Source organism: Prosopis cineraria, unplaced genomic scaffold (genome assembly GCF_029017545.1).
Source record: "Prosopis cineraria cultivar Desert tree isolate PC_DT_omini unplaced genomic scaffold, ASM2901754v1 PC1, whole genome shotgun sequence".
Taxonomy (NCBI): Eukaryota; Viridiplantae; Streptophyta; class Magnoliopsida; order Fabales; family Fabaceae; genus Prosopis; species Prosopis cineraria.
Window position 1 is genome coordinate 43159314 of NW_026555332.1, and position 19707 is coordinate 43179020.

The 19707-nt window shown below is 35.8% G+C and overlaps 3 protein-coding genes across 5 annotated transcripts; all 3 read right to left on the minus strand.

Annotated features, from left to right (window-relative positions):
- Nucleotides 1–1501: 1501 nt before the first annotated feature.
- LOC129294704 (histidine-containing phosphotransfer protein 2-like) lies at nucleotides 1502–5166 on the minus strand. 2 transcript variants are annotated; one of them, XR_008589432.1, is made up of 7 exons: nucleotides 4925–5166; nucleotides 4371–4501; nucleotides 4192–4260; nucleotides 3714–3785; nucleotides 2553–2625; nucleotides 2210–2432; nucleotides 1502–1760 (listed from the first exon to the last, which is right to left on the minus strand). XR_008589432.1 is itself a non-coding variant. In XM_054933166.1 (6 exons), the coding sequence occupies exons 1-6, from the start codon at nucleotides 5018–5020 to the stop codon at nucleotides 2382–2384; spliced, it is 492 nt and encodes a 163-aa protein (XP_054789141.1). In that variant the 5' UTR covers nucleotides 5021–5166; the 3' UTR covers nucleotides 2095–2381. The 2 variants fall into 2 exon arrangements, 1 of the variants encoding a protein (XP_054789141.1); XM_054933166.1 differs by lacking the exon at nucleotides 1502–1760 and having other exon boundaries at nucleotides 2095–2432.
- Nucleotides 5167–8214: 3048 nt separating this feature from the next.
- Nucleotides 8215–14439, minus strand: LOC129317466 (autophagy-related protein 18g-like). 2 transcript variants are annotated; one of them, XM_054961798.1, is made up of 9 exons: nucleotides 13865–14439; nucleotides 12369–12665; nucleotides 11803–12207; nucleotides 11455–11700; nucleotides 10520–11350; nucleotides 10279–10436; nucleotides 9630–9766; nucleotides 8816–9346; nucleotides 8215–8721 (listed from the first exon to the last, which is right to left on the minus strand). In XM_054961798.1, exons 1-9 carry the CDS (start codon nucleotides 14036–14038, stop codon nucleotides 8717–8719), a joined length of 2784 nt encoding a protein of 927 aa, XP_054817773.1. In that variant the 5' UTR covers nucleotides 14039–14439; the 3' UTR covers nucleotides 8215–8716. The 2 variants fall into 2 exon arrangements, with proteins under 2 accessions (XP_054817773.1, XP_054817767.1); XM_054961792.1 differs by having other exon boundaries at nucleotides 12369–12827.
- A 1853-nt stretch (nucleotides 14440–16292) lies between these two features.
- Nucleotides 16293–18962, minus strand: LOC129322472 (receptor-like cytosolic serine/threonine-protein kinase RBK2). The gene is made up of 7 exons (XM_054968788.1): nucleotides 18033–18962; nucleotides 17690–17941; nucleotides 17456–17610; nucleotides 17288–17367; nucleotides 17056–17191; nucleotides 16822–16971; nucleotides 16293–16732 (listed from the first exon to the last, which is right to left on the minus strand). The coding sequence occupies exons 1-7, from the start codon at nucleotides 18388–18390 to the stop codon at nucleotides 16625–16627; spliced, it is 1239 nt and encodes a 412-aa protein (XP_054824763.1). The 5' UTR covers nucleotides 18391–18962; the 3' UTR covers nucleotides 16293–16624.
- Between the last annotated feature and the right edge of the window lie 745 nt (nucleotides 18963–19707).

The following is a 19707-nucleotide window of genomic DNA, read 5'->3' on the forward strand; positions in this document are numbered from 1 at the left end:
AGAAAGAAGGAAAAATAAATAGCAAAGAATGGACCCCACATGAGACATTGGAGGAAGTAGTTTTAGTGTTTTCCACGGCGTAGGCGGGGAACGTGCGAGCAGATATATACTAAAAAGAAACATCATTTATGGGGGCCCCAGTAATTGCCTGATACTGAGTCGAGTGCTGTTCTACGCCAATGCCAAACTTGGATCAGTGCCAAATTCAACCAGAAATTCCAATCTTCTACTGCAAGCTGAGAAATTCTTATCCTTTACTCTTGATATTGTTTAATATCTTTGTAGATAGATTCTCACAATAATTGATTGATTGCATTCTACATTAACTGCATATACATATCAATGACATATTTTAAATATAAATTCACATTTTACATGTTATCATTAATCATATAGAGTCTTGCATTGGTTAAACATCCTTTAAGCCCTATTTGCATACTTATCATGATTTGAGATATAATTCCAAATGCATAAATGTTAATGTTGTAGTTTATAAATGTATACAATAGGATTCAAAGGATGTTCAACTAGTACAATAATCTATATGATCAATGAAGCAAATAAGGTTCATTTGGCTGGTGAAAGCTTAATTACTCAGTAGAAGGATATCTATGATGAATTTCAAATCCAAATATCTGCCATGAATCCTCACACGATGACACATACCTATAATCATAATTCTGCTTGATCTTATCAATAATTTGCGGCCCATTTTCACTTTAGAGCTAATAACTATCTTTTATTCTAGCAGTGTCTCTTATTGAGTTTTCAAAGTTTATATAAAGCCGAGTGCCACTTCCCAGTAGTTTTACCATATATAAGGAGAGCACGCTAAAAGTGATTAAATAAAGTTTTATTAACAAAAAAAGTGAGTGGGTAAAAAACAAGGAAGGGTAGAAAGAAAGAGACTCAGTCACACTGTTTCAAAGGAGAGAAGAATAAAAGATAGGAAAAAAAAAATGTACACACACTCTCCCTCTCCTCTAGTCCTTATTATAGGGCAAAAAAAAAATTAATTTTATTTACAGGGCAGAGAGAAGAAAAAAATTTAATCCTATTTATAAAGCGCTTGTCAATTTTTAATACTCCTCTTTATATTTTTGCCCTTATTAAATGTTTTGAATTAAAATATTAGTAATAAAATTTAAGAATATTTATTAAACATAAAGATAAAAATTTGTTAAATTTTAAATAAAGTTAATGAAATATAATTTTTTTTATTTTGATAAAACATGATGAAAATAACTTATAAACAGGCTAAAGAAAATATAGAAACATACATACATGCATAAATACATACATATGTTAGGAAGTCCCCTATCACTTAATAGACGAGATGCCCAATCACTTAACAGAACTATCAGCGGACAAAGAAAAGAAAATGAAGAAACTTGTTATTTTTAGGTTTAACTAGATTAGATTGATTCTGGGCAGATTTTGCTCTGATGTGAGCTAGATTGCATTTACAGGATCCTAGGAAGATGGTGTTAGAAATCATCACTAAGTCAAGACCCAATTATTATTATTATTATTATTATTATTATGGTAAAATAAACAACAACTTGCTAACTTGGAGAGCAAGACAACGCATTTCTTGGTCTCCAAGTTCAACCAAAAAAAAAAAAAAGCTTCCAAGAAAGAGGGATGTTCCTTCCTGTCCAATAGCCTCCTCCTATAAATAAGTCATGCAGTTGCTCATTTAGACCATCAAAGGGTGAGTGCACTCGAGTGAGAAAAACGTTGTCTGGTGGGGGGAGAGCCTATAAGAGAGTTGAAAAATCAAAATTAAATCAGAGTAGTAAACTAATATTTTTTTTAAATCCAAATTCTCTCTTGCTTCTTCATGTGTCTCGACGCTCGTCTCTTTTCTCTCTCAGAAAATTAATAGATGGAATGGAGGCATCTAGAGGGACATACAACAGCATAACAACGTCTCATTAATTAATAACCTCACCATATAAATTTTGATCAAATTGACGGGGGATACAGGAACTTGAAAAATATATTCCCATGACCCTCTCTATTTAGGTCATTAGTTTCTTAAGTTATACAGCAACTTTGTTCAGTCTAAAATTTTTAACAGTCACAAACATGTCATTGTCCAATGCTCAGCTTCAATCAAATATTCATGCAAGGGTTCAAAATTCAAGCAAATAAACACAATGAGTGAAATATATGGTAACAGTAAACAACAGGATAGGATTAGGACCTCTATATAAATAATCCTGTTTCACTTGGGTTTTATTCACATCAGCACCATCCCCTCCATACAGTCATTCAGAATCTGCACGTCGATCAACTTTATAACACTTTAAAAACTCCTACAAATCACCTGTACTACCAAAAGCTTTTGTCTTTAGCCCTCATTCTCACTTTCCATCTTACTCCAGTGAGGGGATTTTACCACCAGCAGAACGGAGCTCTTGTTCCAGCTGCATTGATTCAATACAATGAACGATGCTATCAACTATTAGTTCAGAAACAAAGTAGCAATTACAGATTCTCTCTCTCTCTCTCTCTCTTTCTCTGAGCTCTGAACAAGTTACACTTACCCTGAACAAGTACATAAGCTTGCCCTTTAGCGAATTGTATTCATTTTGCAACTGTTGCAACAATCTCCAACACCTGCACCGACATTTTTTTTTTTGAAGCTTTAGCACAAACACAGAATCTTCTGGATCAATAACATGTACATATGAATTAAACAAGTGCTGATGGAGAAGCATGCCATTAACAAATTATCAACTAGCTGAGTGCATTGGCTGATTCCTAGTGAGTTTTATGAAAAATTAATGAATATTTACATTCACTTGAGTCTCCGGCAACCAATTTATATCTTCCAAAAATTAAGAGACATCAAAACTGAAATAACCACAAGCCTGGAAACTGCATAATGTGGATCCTCTAGAGTTAAAAGGTCTTCGAGGTAAGTAAGAAAGCGACACAGATGGAGAGTATGGAATCCATTTTTCCTTTTCCAACTACTTCCTCTGTTTTCTATATCTTCAAAAGGACTTTATAAGCTTCTAACTTCAGAGGATGCAAATCTTTTATTGAAGGGTATTGCCAGCTATTCGATCTTTCCTAACACATTTGACTGACTAATATTGATTTCATTGAAAATTCCACTAAAAAGGGGCGGCCCAGGGAAAAATTGTTATGGTGAGACTAAAAAAATATGAGATTAGCATCACCGTGATTAAATAAACTTTGGAGTTTGTTTGTGAGAGGTGGGAAACAATTCATGAGAAAAGAATAAAAATATAATGATACAAAATCATATTATTTTTCTTGAAATGCAACACTAATAGCAAAGAAACATGAGAATATGCCTACCTTCAATCAACTAAACCCAATCTCTAAATATGGAGAGAAACTAATTAAAAAGGAAAGTTAAAACATAACTTTTAGTCATAGCATCTTGATCTTGAAGCTAAAAATCAGCATCCTCATAGAATCAGAGTAAAGATCTCCCTTTTATTTGAAAAATGTTAGGAGTAAAGAACTCTATAAATCAATGAAAATTTTCATATTTTGTCTTCATAATGCTTTCTGAATAGCTCTTGAAGTTTCAGAAGTTACAGGTATAGACTATCCGTGACTTCTGCACCTTACAAAGCAGCTTTTGTTGTCAACCAATGACCAAAAAGAATTTAATCTCCAGAAGTCCAAGCAATAACAAAAGGCTTAGTCCAAATAATTAACAAACTCACCCCTCATGGTCCTGATTCTCGCAACAATTCCTGAACTTCATACAGATATTTTTAATCCTTGCAGCTCCAACACTGTTAAAGGCCATATATATTAATTAGTATCACAATCATAGACTTGAGGTTAAAAACAAAAATAAAAAGCTCGAGTGCTCTCTCACTAGAGTACTTGGACTTGGACTTCGGTTCTAACAAGACCTGAGCCAATATTCTTAGCTTTACCATATGTAATTGGTTTCTTTTGAGAACTGGTCACTGGTCCTGTTTTGAGTTGGTTTGCTGGTTTTTGACTGGTTATGCCTGTCTTTCACCCGTTTTTTATTTGTTCACTTGGAGTCATTTTTCAGACCGAACTAATTACTGGCTCGCCACTATAATTGAATAGTTAGGTCTGATGTTGAAAACCAAAGAATCTTTTCCCAGCATAAGAAAACTACAATACAGCTCTTGTGAATGAAATAACAGGTAATCAAATGTATACCTGGCACTACTTCCCTTGTATTGATGAACATAAGCATCTACTTGTTTGAAATCAACAGGTGCTTGAGTTCTATAATTGAAAGTGTGAAACAGAACCCAGTCAATATTTTGCTTACATGGAATGAATAAAGCAGTCCCAGAAAGTGGATCCTATATGAAGAAAGGAGAGAAAATTCTTACAGAATCTTTTTCATGTTGTCAATGAGTTTTTCAGAATCATCAAAGTACATCGTCACGACCTCTTTCACAAAATCAGGACTACTGTCATCTTGCAGCCTTTGAAGCTGTGTGAACTGATCGTCGATGAATCCCTTCTCATATTTAACAAGAGAACCCACCCACGTTCAGAATCAAGCCCAACAAACCAAAATTAACAAGAAATTCTTTTGAATTAATAATAATAAGGATCATATACTACAGGTCTAGTTAAAGAATCGAATTCTGGTCAGATGCTTCTTGAAAACACACAATTACAAAGGGCAAAATAAATATCCTCCAATCAAGTAGTTATGACAGATGGAGATAAATCGGCGAATCTTTTCCTTCAACACAGAGAGAGATTTTTGGAATGGAAAAGAAAAAAGAACAGTGTATCAGTGTCAATATAATCTTCACGTCGAGCACAGGGAAGAAGAAACGTAGAGCAGAACTTGAAGATTACAGAGATTCTATTGAAAAGACAAGAGTTGACCATAGTCTTGAAAAGACAAGAAATTGAAAAGAGAGAAACCGACCTCCTGATGCATTGAAGCTTGAAGTTCGCGCAGCTGCCCCTGCAGCTGACGAACATCCATGGTCAATCCCTCTCGTTGCAGAATGGCAGATCTCATGGCCTCTCAGGAGAAATAAAGGTTTAAAGGTTGGATTTTGACTTCAAATCGAGAGTGGCTAAACAGAAACAAACCCCCCCCTTCCCCCTCTCTCTCTAAAACGAGCCTGCCCTGCTGGTAAAAACCGCTGACACGCCGTTTCTCTCTCTGTCTCTCTGTCCCTATATATATATATATATATATATATTTATAGATAGAGTAGTGAGAGCGTGGTAAAGAAAGAGGAGACCTTCTTGCCTTTAAAAGGCGGAACCTTTTTTATTTTTTTTTTTAATTTTTGAGATTAGTGATTTAATGGAGGGAAGAGGGAAAGGCGGTTGAAGGGCTACCAGACATGACGAATTTCCTCGCGTAATTGAAGACTTACTGCTTCAGGTTATGTCTCTCCGTTAATGCAACCAGACGTTACCTGCAAAACAAAAAGGCCTCATCTGTTTTTTCCCATTCAAGAAACCTTATAAATGATAACAACATAATAGTATACAAACCCAATAAAACCAAAACATAAATACAGATTCCTGAACGTCTAGTGTCTAGATTTTGAAAAGAAAAAAAAAATACTAATAGAAGGATGCCTGTTTAAGGTACTACCATCATTTATCTAAATTTAAACAAAAAGGAGGGTAATATAGGTAAAGCATTGATTTTGTTGGTCCAAAAAACTGATTTGGGTGGAGTTGTCGGTTTAATTGATCCATTATCGAATAAAATCTGGAGGGACCAGTCGTAGGAGACAGCTAGGGAGCCACATGTGTTTGTCGACTCGCAAACGGCTTTTGGCCACAGCCACTAGTCAAACTACTCATTCTCCTATCCTCTCTTCTCTCCACGCTTTTGTGACACCTAGAATTTTGGGCTTATGTTGTTCCAAAATGTTTGTTCTTTTTTGGTGCTTACGTCACTAGTGGAAATATACACATGCTCAGATTTACTGGTAATTAGGGGTGTTTGAGAGGGGTGTTTAAGGGACAGAATTGAAACACCTTAATCCTGTGTTTTATTTCAAAAAATGATAGAGATTTAAATTTCATTCCATATCTCGTCCTAGACTAGAATGTCTCGATAGTTGTTTTAATCAATCTTACTTATATTTTTGGATTATGAAGCTATAATTTCAATTTCAAGATCTCATATTGCTTCAACGTTTTTTCAAAATTGTGTGTGTGGTGGCCCTTTTTTTTCATAATGTGAATTAAGTTTTAGTGAAATAGGCAACAACAATCATATACAAATGAAACAAGTGTATAAACTTAAATTAAGCCATAAACTCAGAATAGTCATAATCTCATTTAAAATTTGGGTTATAAACTCAAGTTATAATTGGCAACAACAACCAGGCATAATCTCTAAAAATAAACCCATTAGATTTACTTGAGTGGCAGCAATCTAGGTTTGCATTTGGATAGTGAGGTTAAGTATTATAAAAGTAAAAAAAAAATATTAAACAAAAAATATAAACAAATAAACAATAAAAATAATAATATATATATATATATATATATATATTGAGATAGGATAGGATATCTTAAAGATGATCTTAAGTTCCATCCTCAAAAGTCATGTCTTATTTTTTTTGAGTCAGGGCAAACCCATTTCAATATGGCGGGGACTTTTGATCACCCTTATGCTAATATATGGTTTTTCTGCTGCAAAAACAAATTTTTTTTTCCCGGAAGGGTTATGCCATGTCGTTCCAAAATGTTTATTCTTGTTTAGAGGTAACCTCACTAGTGGAAAGACACGTGCTTCGATTTTCATGGTGATGTGTGATCTGTCTGATGCAGAAAGAAAAGCTTTGAGTTTGTTTTTTTTTTAAACATTATCATTGAATGGCTAACATAACCCTCTTAATTTATAATTAATTGCATTTCCTTAATGGTGTCGTTGATTGTAAGTTTCTATTCATGAATAGAGTAATGTTCGTGGAATTCTCGATCGTTTGAAAAACGTGGCAAGTAACGTCCTCCACGGCAATTAAGATGGGCGTTGACTAGACTTTGCCTGAACAATTGAAATGTCTGCATTTGTACACATTTTTGTTTATATCTTTCTCTCATAGGTCGAGGAAATGAAACTGGACCGCATTCAGAATTCATGCGCAAATGCAATCAAATGTTCTCTCAATTCAAAATATAAAGTATTTTTAATTAAATTATATTTTAATAAAATAATTAATTATTTTTAAATTAATATTATTTTTTTATGGCTACCTTATTTAATAAAATATTTTATTTTAAAATAAATACAAAATAATTTATTGATTTAGTATAGAAACTTAAAAAAAACCACATTAATTATACTTTAAAATATTAAAAATACCTTACATTTTTTAATATACAAACCCTTAAAAAAATACCTTACATTTTCTTAATGGAAGAAGTACTGTTTGTTTAAATATAAATCAAGTAATTTAATAAGTTAAATTCCTGTAATGAAAGTATTCGCATTGAATTAGCATATGTTAAAAAAGAGAAAAATGCAACTGATTCACCAGAACAATCAATATTCATTTAACATAACATATATATATATATATATATATAAGTTATCAAAATTTTATAATTCACTGATAATAAATGGTTAACTATTTTTTTAAACTAATTATAATGTATAAAGAAACGTTTTTTCAATTGTTGGAGGATAATAGCAATCCTGTGCATTCTATTTTTCCTTACAATAGTTACATCACGGGGGAAAATATAGTCACACGCACACACTCAAGTGGCTTTAAGAGTTTTTTGATAAATAAGAATACAAGTCCAGTTCCACATTTTGAACTCCAATACAATTAAAGAGAAAAGACATTAAAAGGGCTAAAACACAAACTATAATTCCTTTCAAGTCGCCTCTCGTATTGTCTGGGGATTTTAATTTCACCTCGTTCCTCCATCCTAAGACTCCCAATTTGAAGGGACAAAAAATTAAAATTTTTGGGATGAGCGACAAAAAAAAGGTTTTTCTTAGAGCCCCTCCTTTGCAATTTTATATTATCTTTCAAAAAAAATTACCAAGAAAAAATTTACCCCAAAATAGACTATTATATTTCTTGCCACTAGTCGAAATTCCAAACATGGCCTAAGACTTGTAAATTGTAATGAGGGAGTGAATTCTACAATCTATGTCTCTCCATTCCTTGACTGCCTGACAAAACAACGCTTTGCCTGAAGCATCTAATCAAATGCATACCAACGCAATGAATAATAGGGAGAAGAAGGCATCCATGAAGGCAATGATAATTGATCCCTTACAACTTCATGTTGCCCCCAACTCCTAGCCAATTTCAATAATAATTGTATCTTAAAAAAATTTACACAACGTGGAGGGAACTCCATGCCGTTTCTATGTACAGGCAATCTAAGGTAGAATGATCTGCTGAGGAATGCACCCCCAAGATACATTCACTCAGCTTTCCAAACGGACCTGATAGCATAGCAACCAAACCAGCTAAACATGAATATTTGAATCCCCATCTACAGAATGTACAAGGGTGAGACACACACACACAGGGGGGGAGAGAGAGAGAGGGAGGGAGAACACAGAATTGAGCAACAAATAAACCTTAATTGCAGCCATATGCCATTTCTTATTCACAACATGCAAATTGCTTTTACATTTTCCTCATTGAAGTCTCCATCATAATAGAGCGAGCATGATGACTTCGTTGATGCCATAAACAACTACTCTCAAATGTAAAGATCAACCTAAAATAGGATTAAATTCATTAGTCCATTAATGTAAAAGCAACATAACGAGTTATAGAATGCATGCAATTGCAGATGCAGCCCCAGTTTTTACCTTCCTCGGAAAAGGCAAATATGCCACCAAACATTTCTCCATCTCCTTCATCCTCCCCTGGTTGCTCCCTTTCATGTTGGCCGCTGCTGCTATCAACATCATCGGTTCCAACTTCAGTCAATGAGTCACTTCCATGATGCTCCAGTGTCTTGCAATGGTCATCCTGGAAAGATTGACCCACTACTGTATCATGCATTATTGATGGCACCTCCTGAAGCTTTCCAGTGGGAGCATCTTGGTCTGGTACTGGCATTGAATCATCATCGATCCCAACACCTGCACCATCTTGCGTTCCAGGTGTTACCCCATTCTCCTGAAATAGTAAACCACTTTGGATGCTACGGTCAGCACGCACATCAACATGCTTCGAATCTCCAGAAAGGAAAGACAGATTTTCTGACAAGATATGGTTCTGCAGGGAAGGCTCAACGATGATTGCCCCCATCCGTTCCAAGTAGATCTCATTAAACATCTGACAACTAGATGCAACTTGATCCAGTTCAAGAAAATTTTCAGTTCTTCTTGATGAACCTAAAGGTAAAAGTACAACACCATCACAATGAGATAATAAAAAAACTATAAAAATACTTAGAGCAGGATTTAGAAGTAAAACAGATTTGCATAATATTGGGGAAGGATTTTCTACATGCAGCAATGCTAAAACATTACCAAAATGCAATAATTTGTGACAGGCATCGATATTCTTCCACTGAGTCTCTTGACAGGCCCTCAATGGTTGTTTCCCTTTTTCTCCACACAATTTATGAAACTAAAAATAGTTGGCTAAGCATCTTTATGTCGAATAATATCTTACCCCCATCAGAGCTTTCAGTAGAACTGAGTGACGCTGGCTTTGAGTGACAAATGACTGTCACATCAGCAGTTGTCTTGTCTTCTGCCTGATGAGAAACTGAAGATGAAGAACTTGAAGATCTTTCCCCAGTAAAACCTCTGAGAAAACAATAAAATGTTACATAAATAGAATCGGTGGATAATATATGCATTGTGCAAGACATTGCATCGAAGTGACTAAGGTAACCCAAACCAACAAATCTCATTGTGAGCAGCAGATGCTCAAAACACGTGACCTTAAAAACCTTGCAACATTTGATAAAACTGATTTTATCCTTAAGGACTGAATGCAGAATTGCATTGCACACTTTGATACTAACATTCAATGTAGGAAAAGAGGAAACACTTGATAATTTCTCTCCCTCAAGGGAGAGACCCACGGAGCATGTAGTCAAGGCCAACAACCTTTATAATATCAGAATCACATAAAATTTATATACCCATACAAAATATTGATAAATATTAGGTGGTCCCAAGGTAGCTAAACAAGTGAAAGCAATATGCAGTTATTTTAATTATACGCCGCTGTCATGGGTAGTTTTATTAACCTATTCACTCTATTTGCCACATTGCAGAATCTGCAAGGAATGAATAAACAATATGGGCATCACCTCTCATTCCAGCTCGGTCTGATGCTGTGGAAATGATCAAGAACAGGCAACAACTCCTTCCTTTTTATTTCAACTTCATTAAAAGATATCTGTTCAATTTCAGACTCTCCACTAACAACAGTACTAGTTCTCAAAGAATTCATAGTGTAGAAGCAAATCTGTTAAAATAAGGAACATTGTTAACCAGAACTGACCAAATTAACAATCTGTACAAGCATCAAAACTTTTGCAAAATAGATACCTTAGACTTTTGCCATATGGGAAGCCTTCCAAAGTTTACTTGTACCTCAGCATTAGATAGATGCCACTGGGATCTTTCTTGGGCCTTTCCAGTAGAACATTTTACCACCCTTTCCCCAGCACCATCATCTATATCCAAATAATCCAATATACCACCATCAGGAGAGCTTGTTTTTTCTTGAACCATCTCAGTACCATCTTGTTTATCAAAAGTATTGCAGCAAGGATCCCCTCGTTCTAGCCATTCTGATCTTCTACATACATCCCACCACTGAATAGGTTCAACTTTTACTCTGAACTCATCATCTTGCATGTGCATGAGTGAAGCTGACTGGGTTGAACCACTATCACTAGGTTCTGGGCCAACAGAAGGCAGAAGTTCATGTTGAACAACATGACCAGATGGTGTGTAGACCAACAGATGCTCAAGGGACTTTGACTTCATATTGACATGCTTCTGTGAGTGAGATAACGAATTATGAAAGACAGCAGCAAGAGCACCAGAGGGCACAAAAACTTTTCCTGTTGCATTAGCAGCAGAACTATGTACCGTATTAAGCCATCCAAAACTGCTATATTTTATGCGGCACACTACAGAAAGGACAGCCGGTGCTGGAGGAGGCAAAGATTGCTGATCAGACATGGAATATGATGTGGACCACCAAGGTAGTGATAAAACTGGAAGCAAGGAGGGTTCTTCACCCTGAGAATTAATAATTCGGAAACCAGTACCACCTCCAAATGGAGACAAAACAAAAAGATGACAAGTCCCCTTGGATGAAACAATGGCAATCCATTGGCTAAAATGGCTGAAACAAATATCCTGGATCATCTGTCAAATGAAGAATATACACATCAGAAGGGTGTCAACACAGGTCATAGGAGAAGATCAAACTTGATAAGCAAATGCACATATCAAAACTACAATATACTAACAGCTGATGTTATTCCACGATGAAGTTTATAAAGATGCACATGAGAAGAGCTCCAGTCATAGCTTGGAACACCTGATCCCTTGCGTGTGCATGTTGGCATTATCCGGAAGATGTTGATGTTATTCCCATAGACTGATGCAGTGACAAGAAGAGTCCCGCTAGGGTCAAAACATAGTGCAGATATAGGACTAGTGTGTGCCTTAAACTGTGAAATGATGGCTCTGGATACAAAATCTTTCACAACAACCTGCAATCATCAATAGGAACCAAGTAAAAGATCATAATTCTCATCAAATGCCCATAAATTTCCAGCTTTTAATTAGCTCAACCACCATGAAATAATACTAACCATTCCTGCATTATCCATATCCATTCCTGCAACCCTACCAACTTTCCAACCTGAATTTGATGGCACTGGAGAACTAGAACCATCAGGAAGCAGCTCTTGACAGTATTTGATAATTCCAGAAGCCAGATGTTTGCCAGACTCCATTGCATAACGAGCAACCAAACTACCACTGCCAGGAGATGTTGATGGACTAGCTCCTGGAGAAGGACTCAGGTTTTGTGGGCTCAAGCGGCCTACATTTAAGGGCAGTGGACTGTTAGAAGCATATGCTAACCACCTTGGACCCACAGCCAGTGGACCATAACCAACATTAACACTTGCAGTTCCTTGTCCTGCTAGCTGAGGAACAGGATAGGTGAGCACGCTAAATTTATTCTCAAGAGTCAATGCATCAAAGCAATAAACCTGCCAGTTAAGAGAAAGGACATCAATCACAGTATATCTAACACAAATAAACTAAGTCAAATAAACCCCATCATCTTTAATTTGATAAAAATGTGATACAGTGAGTAATTAATTTATTTTCAGCAAAACAAGTTAAATAATTTCAAAAGGCCACATCATACTTGTGTGGCAAGACCAACAGCTACTATGCGAGAACTGCATCTGATCATACAGACTGTGGACCGAAATCTCAGAATATGGACATAACTATGAGACTTCAGGGAGTAAAACCGAACAGCTGTTGCAGATTTGACACAGTTCCCAGATTGAGTCTCGACAATACCATCCCTTCCAAAACCACCCAAATGGGTGCAATTCTGGATATTACTGCTGGAGTCATCACCAGCAACAACCAGCAGTATCGGATGTGATTTTCTAAACCCTTCTTGACCATCAGTGCCTACAGGGAAAGGTTGCATCTGTAAGAAAGAAACAGGACCATCACGCTTTGAGACCAGTTCACTAAAGCTAGAGGCATCCTCCACATCAAGAACTTGAAATCCATTTAGATAACCAAGCAAAAGAACATGCTTAAAGATAGACTGCTCAAGCTCCAGCCTATCAAAACCAGCCCATGTTACCTGTTGGCAAAAACGTAAAGGAGAAATTGTATTACAGGGAAAGACAGTGGATACAGGAGCAGATAATTTAAATTGTAAAATTTGGGACAGCAGCAAGTCCATCATAACAAGAGCACTTGACAGGATTATAGCAAATTCACGCAACCTGCATATGAGCTAGATGACAAAAGTATATAATAACTCCATTTACCAAGTCAAAGCCAGTAAAACAAACATTGAAGCTAAAATCAGTTAACTCATTGGGTGCATATGAACTATCAAGTCTGACCACATTAAAGCGTGTGAAATAAATATAAACATGGAACCTAGGTACAGTTTATTTGTTACCTTGTAGGAAGTTGGAAGGAAGTTATTCAAATTAACATGATTATTCCCTAGGATAGCTCACCGGTTCTGAATACATTCCTGCTAAGCTAGTTAGTAAACAGACTCACAAATGTTTTCCTGCAGTAGAATACATGGGTAAAAATATGTCCCTCGAAGTGAAGAGTGGCCTGTAAAGTTCTTGTATTCAATCACTAAAAAGTTCAACCGTGCATCTCTTATCATATGTTGGCAGTGTCTAATGTGTGCGTACTGGAAGAAATAACTTCAGCGAGCTTTTAAATGCGCTTAAATTAGCCAAAAGCTTGAGTGAGCGCATAATAGTCATTGATATCTTCAGTTGTAAACTAATCCATACGTCATATTAGGCCTAATTCATTGGGAGATTGATATTCGTTCCGCGACATTTGGTGATGAAAGAAAAATATCAGACTCACAATCGTGATCAAGTCCTTCGTGTGCCTAGTGATTAACCTAATGAAAACTAGAATCATTATAGAATAAGCAAAAGCAAAACGTATTAATATAATTATAGAATAAGCACTACTACATGAATTTATTCAAATTAAGAGGCAATATTTCCCGCTCACTCGGTTTCCACGAAAAAAAAAAAAAAACGCGCACTAGATGTCGAACCACACGGCATAAAGCAAGTAGTTTCGTCCGTTCGTTTGAGCGACCTTAACATAATAAATCCGAAAACGGAGAAGTACCTGATCCTTGTGATCCTCAGAAGGAGAGGAGATGGAAGAAGCGACAGAGGCGCCAGCAGAGCGTACAGTGGAAGCAACGGTGCTAGCATTCGTGGACACAGTCTTGAGGCAGGAAGAGATAATCCTCAATGAATTGGGCAACAAGCCGTTGTTCTTTCCCTTGCCTTTCTTCATGATAATTCCACGGGCTCAACTTCCACCGAAAGCGAAAGGGCAAAACTAGTGATTTTGACGCGAGGGTCTGGTACCTCGAGGATGGGCGCTGCCAGCAGCGTCACCGCTTCCACCGACAAGAAACATTTCCGATCAGAGAAGAACGGAAATTTCATTCGATTGAGAGACGATCAAAGCAAGATATGGAGGTGGTTAAGACGGGCTTGTTAACTGGGTTTGACCTGAAGCAGATGAGAAAGTTGGGAATACTCTGTGTGTGCTCAGATTATATCAAAGCTTGCTACTACTGTAATTGCTTTCGCTTTCTCTCCCATCACTGCTGCTGTGAGCCTCCTCCGCCAGTAATTTCTATTTTTCTCCCCTCTCTCCCTCCGCTTTTTTCTCCAGCCAGTTTTGTTTTGATCGTGGATAAAATAAGACCAACGGACCGGGCTCCGTAGATACTAGATACTAAGATACAGATCCTCCTCCTGCATTCGCTATTTGAAATTTCAATTTTGTAACTAACCAAAAACATTTGTATTGATTTTCTACCGGGAAAATCTCAAAATTTTTAATTCAAATTTCAGTACTGCTATAATTGCAAATATACAATTAAATTAAAACTGTTGTATTTTTATATTAATTTATTAATTATATTTTGATTAATGATAAACATAGTATTAAAATACTATTAAATTAATATTTTGATTAATTCAATGAAAGAAAATAATAATAACTGTAAGAGCTTTGTTCCTTTAAATGCTCAGCTTAAATTAATTTTATTTATCTGGAATACTTTTAATGGGTGAACAAATTATATTTAGATGCCCAAAGCTATCACAAATGACAAGAGCCAAAAGGAATGTAAATAAAGAAAGTTATAATCAATGGGATTAAATCAAGTAAAAAGGATTGGTCATTTCTAATATAATGAACTAAAGTTTGAATCAAAGATATGCTCAACCATATTTCAAATAAGATTATCCCTGATAAAAAAAAAAAGCATTTGTATGCAATAAAACTTCAAGGTTTTGACTTGCAATTGAATCTTAAGGTTTTGATTTAAAACATAATATTCTTGAGTTACTCCTCACCCTATTTGTTATCTTTCTTATTTTCAGTGATTATTATTCTTTATTTGTGACATCAAAACTTTGTTTTATTTAGTACCAATATAAGAAAAGATGACATTAAAAATTCATAATTAAGCACTCAATCATATTAGGTGTTTGACTTTTCACATTGATCTAAACACACTCACATTTTAATAATGTGGTTGTTTTCGTTACTCACACTTTTTATTATTTTTCTTTTAAGATCCAAACTAAAAAGATACTAAGCAAAGTGAAAATCTACGTAAATATAATAGAGTGATTGGATTATCTGATAATAAAAATATCAAAATATAAAACAACAACATTGTGTTGATTGAGAGACTGTGAGATCACTTGAAACAAGGGAAGTGTAAAGTTATTTTTTTTTTTTAACTATTGAGTGAGCATTTTGAGTGGTTAGAGTTAGATTATTGGAATGCCCCTTGGAATAATTAGAAAGATAAGAAATGCTCGTGCCCGGTCAAGGACTCTTTAAAATATGTGACTATAAATTGTATTTGTCAAGAGCCATTAATGCCATTAGAAAGCCTGAAGGTTGGAAGTTGGAACCGTTGGGCCAACGATGTATTCCCCGCAACTGGACATGCTGGAGTTTTTTTTTTTTTTTTTTATCACAAATGATAAAATAGGTTTCATCGGTTCGTCCACTTTAACTCTTTTTAAAGCAGACTATTCGTAATTAAAGCTCTTTTGTATTTTTAAATTTTAAATCTTTCAAATAACATTTCACACAACACAAATTGTTGTTCTTTATCAAATCAAGATTCAAACGTTACCAGTAAGAGTGATTATTAGAATTTGAATGATAAAAGTTCTTTTATTTTCTTGCCTCACACATTTTTGAATGTAGATATTTTAAAATCAGGAATGTGCTAAGTGAATATGATGGGATGAAGGAAGAAACTGGAGTTACAAGGCAGATTCATAAATGTATATAAAATATCTATCATGATAACATGCCACGGTTAACTGTCATCATCCAGAAGGTTGTTAAACGCAGCATGAAAACGTTAAGCACTCGTGGCTGTCTTTCTGTCAAGCGCAAAGATTAATTTTTGCTGTAGGCCAACTAAAGCCAAATTTCTTTAATCATTTCCAATTCTACCTTTATATTAACTACACGTATGAAGAAAAGCAGGGCAGAGAAGGAACCAAAAAAAAGAATGCATTTTTTTTCAATTAAATAACTCAATATTTGATCTCTTCTAAAAAAATTCTAATTATATACATATGATGTGAGATTAGTCTTTAAAAAAAAACATTGTTTGGCTCAAAAAAAAGGTGGTGAAAGAAATATCTCCAACATCCTTTCTCTGAACCCTACAAAAATTTCTCACAAGAAGCAAGACTAAAGCTTGCTTTCCTTGTGCTTCACGTACTGAGCAGAGTTTTCAACTGCTTCAGCGCAGTCTGATTTCTTTCCCAAAAACGAAAAACTAAAAGGGAAGATAAGGATCATGAGATGTCTGTCTTTCCTGGTTCCTCTGCACTATTCAGAATCAAGGAGCTCTTCCTGGAAGAGCTTTCGGAAAAATGGCAACCGACTCTTCTTCATGCTCTTAAAGCAGCTAAGATTGCCATTCAGAAGCTGCACAATCTGCAACACAAATCCAAACATCTGTTCCTTAAATGGTGAACTTTCTTATATGCCAAGGCTTGTAAACATAAACCAAGAACAAAACATGCCTGTCTCATGGAGGGTCTGCGAATTGAGGACTGGTGTATGCTCAAAGAAGCCACCAATAGCACAAGATTCATCTGCCGTGTATCGAACGCATCACCTAGTGATGGATCTATCAGCTCCCTAATCCTGTTCTTTTTCAACAATGGTTTTGCCTGCAAAATTTGCAGCACGCTAAATAACACTTTCCTGTTCTTCTGTGAAGGCTTCTTTGTGTGTGTTTAAGGGTAAAAACATACCCACAAAACAAGGCTTTGTTGTGAATAATCAAGGGCTCGCCTACCAGTGACCAATTCTAACAGCAGAACGCCAAAAGCAAATACATCTGTTTTCTCGTCTACTATGCCATGAAGCAAGTACTCAGGAGCAAGATAACTGTTCCAGTTTAAATAAAAAATAAAAAATTAGGTGAGGAGAGGTAGAAATATGAAGCATCTAAACTTGACGAATTAAGGTCTTCACAACACAAACCCAAAGGTTCCTTCGAATTTTGAAACGGTATGGTGAGTCCAGTTCTCTGGCAGCCATTTTGCTAGCCCATAATCACATATCTGCAATAAAATTTCATAACATTTCAAGCTAATCCTTACTATATTGTTTAGAGTATTAAACTCGTAACTAGAAAAGCCAAAATCAAACCTGCGGCTCGTAATCCTCTGTCAGTAAGATATTTGCCGCCTTTATATCTCTGTGGATAATTCTTCTTTGACAGCCCTCGTGGAGATACAATATACCCTTGGCCGTCCCTAACGCAATGTCATACCGAATGCACCATGGCAGATTTTCCTTGGAACCTAATAAAGCAGGAGAGCGAGAGATTTAAAGTTTTGATCAAAAAAGTCATTTGTGGAAGGAAAATCGTTGAGCACATACCGTGAAGTACTGAAGCTAAGCTTCCTTTTTCAGAGAATTCAAGAACAAGGTGCATGCCTCCTTCAACGCCGTAGCCAACTAGCTTAGCAGTATTGGGATGATTAACATGCGCCATTATGCCCAGTTCTGATAAGAAGTCGCTTATAATCTCATCTTGGGTTCCACGTGTCAGCTTTTTAATAGCCACCAGCTGACCATCTGGTAAGCACCCTTTGTAAACTTCAGCATACCCACCCTTCCCGATAAGGTTTTCTACAACGGGGCAAAAAAAAAAAAAAAGGACGCAATAAGATGAGCATTTCTCAGTGAGAGAAGCCAATTTTGAGAACACGTTAGTGCATACCTTGACTGAAGGAACTGGTTGCGAGTAGAATTTCCCTGTGTGTAAAGATCTTCCATGGTGAATTGTGGAGAGACGAATCTGCACCTAAGCGGGAACTTGGAAAAATAGTCTCTCTCATGCTTCTGCTCATTCTCTTAGACAGCTTGAGGACACTGAGAGGAGGATGCATGGTGGTAGGTGAGGATTTTTTAGACCTGGTCGTCAGATGTTGCAGAAATCCACGCCATTTAGAAGCAAATTTTGACTTATCTTGAGCCTCAGAATCTACGGTGGGTTCTTTGGAAGAACTTGTGTCGGATTCTGAGCTTCGAAAGTAGTCCTCAAGAACCCCAACAGGGGAATCTGCTTTCTCCTTCATTTCTTCAGGCCTCAAACCCAAAACCACCCAACTCTCTACCTTCTTTCACAAAGAGAAATGGAAAAATTTGTTCGGGTTCTTCTTCCAAATTTATGAGAATTATTTATGCAACATGACGAGGTATTAAAAGCAACCCAGAAGACACAACATAAGACTTTGTTTGACAATATAGATAACCACAGGAAATAGCTAAAACTAAGAAACGTTCTGAAAGTTTACTGAACAAGAAAACAGAGGACACGGCACAGAGGATTCTAGACAAAGTATCACAATACAGAGTAAAACTGGCTAGAACGGAAACGCTGAAGGAGATTCAGGGAGACAAGAACAGAGGACAGAGGAAAATAGATAGTTTTGCGTATAGAAATGGCTCAGAGACACTTGAGAGGGGAGATACGGACATCACAGGCTGAGGCTGCTTACTTAGCCTTTCCGCTTCAACAAACAAGGAACACAGGGCTTTTGAATAAATTAGAGTCACAATATTAAAATAAGAAATAAAAAGGAAAAAAGAGTTTTGTTGTGTAGGGGGTGGAGATATGATTGAAGATTAACATGGATGGACGTGAGAAATAAGAAAAGCAGAAAAGTGAGAGAAATGATTAATAATTTGGAATGTAGAAGAAGACTGAAGAGGTGGCGAAGATGGCTTTATCCGGGCAGGGCAGCTTCTTTGGTCAGAGACGTCTCGGCTTCTGTCTGTGGTCTTCCCTTTGATACGGCACGTGAATTTCGTCACGTAACGTGAAATTTGTGTCGTTTCAATTCAAGCCAGGACCACCCAACACCGGACCGCTCTTTCAGAAATCAGAACATTGTCAAGTTCACAACCTAAAATTACATCTTTGGACCTGTGATTTTACTTTTTTATAAATTCAAAATTTTAAAATCATACAAAATAAATTTATTTTTAAAGGTAAGTCGTGTTTATACTTTATAGCCTATAATAAATATTATTTTGATTGATGATGTTATTACCAAATCCTGACATAATATATATTTAAAAAATATGTCTCTTTATGACTCATTAATAGTAATAATAATTTTTAAAATTTAATATTAAATTTAATAATAAAAATTTAAAAATTAGTATTATTTTTTACCTAAAATTAATATTACCAATATCAATATCACCGTCAATATCATCAACATAATTATAAAAGTTGTAAAGAGTCAAATTGATAATTATTCTCAAATAATTTTTATATTATATATTCATAAAGGTCTTTAGATGTTCTTTCATCAAAATTTGAAGCTTTTCTTTTAGCCAAACCATTTTTTTCCTTTTTAAGGTCACTTTCGATCTCGTATGCTAAC

Excerpts from the sequence above, each read along its gene's own strand:
- LOC129294704 (XM_054933166.1), bottom strand. The coding sequence starts at position 5,020 with ATGAGATCTGCCATTCTGCAACGAGAGGGATTGACCATGGATGTTCGT. Across the intron at positions 4,502-4,924 it reads AAGCTTCAATGCATCAGGAG|GGATTCATCGACGATCAGTT; the intron begins GTCGGTTTCTCT and ends AAATATGAGAAG. Across the intron at positions 2,626-3,713 it reads GAGAATCAGGACCATGAGGG|GTGTTGGAGATTGTTGCAAC; the intron begins GTGAGTTTGTTA and ends ATGTCGGTGCAG.
- LOC129317466 (XM_054961792.1), bottom strand. The coding sequence starts at position 14,038 with ATGAAGAAAGGCAAGGGAAAGAACAACGGCTTGTTGCCCAATTCATTG. Across the intron at positions 10,437-10,519 it reads CCATATGGCAAAAGTCTAAG|ATTTGCTTCTACACTATGAA; the intron begins GTATCTATTTTG and ends TTATTTTAACAG. Across the intron at positions 9,767-10,278 it reads AGACCGAGCTGGAATGAGAG|AGGTTTTACTGGGGAAAGAT; the intron begins GTGATGCCCATA and ends TTGTTTTCTCAG.
- LOC129322472 (XM_054968788.1), bottom strand. The coding sequence starts at position 18,390 with ATGAAGGAGAAAGCAGATTCCCCTGTTGGGGTTCTTGAGGACTACTTT. Across the intron at positions 17,942-18,032 it reads AACCAGTTCCTTCAGTCAAG|AAAACCTTATCGGGAAGGGT; the intron begins GTATGCACTAAC and ends GCCCCGTTGTAG. Across the intron at positions 17,611-17,689 it reads CTTAGCTTCAGTACTTCACG|GTTCCAAGGAAAATCTGCCA; the intron begins GTATGTGCTCAA and ends CTGCTTTATTAG.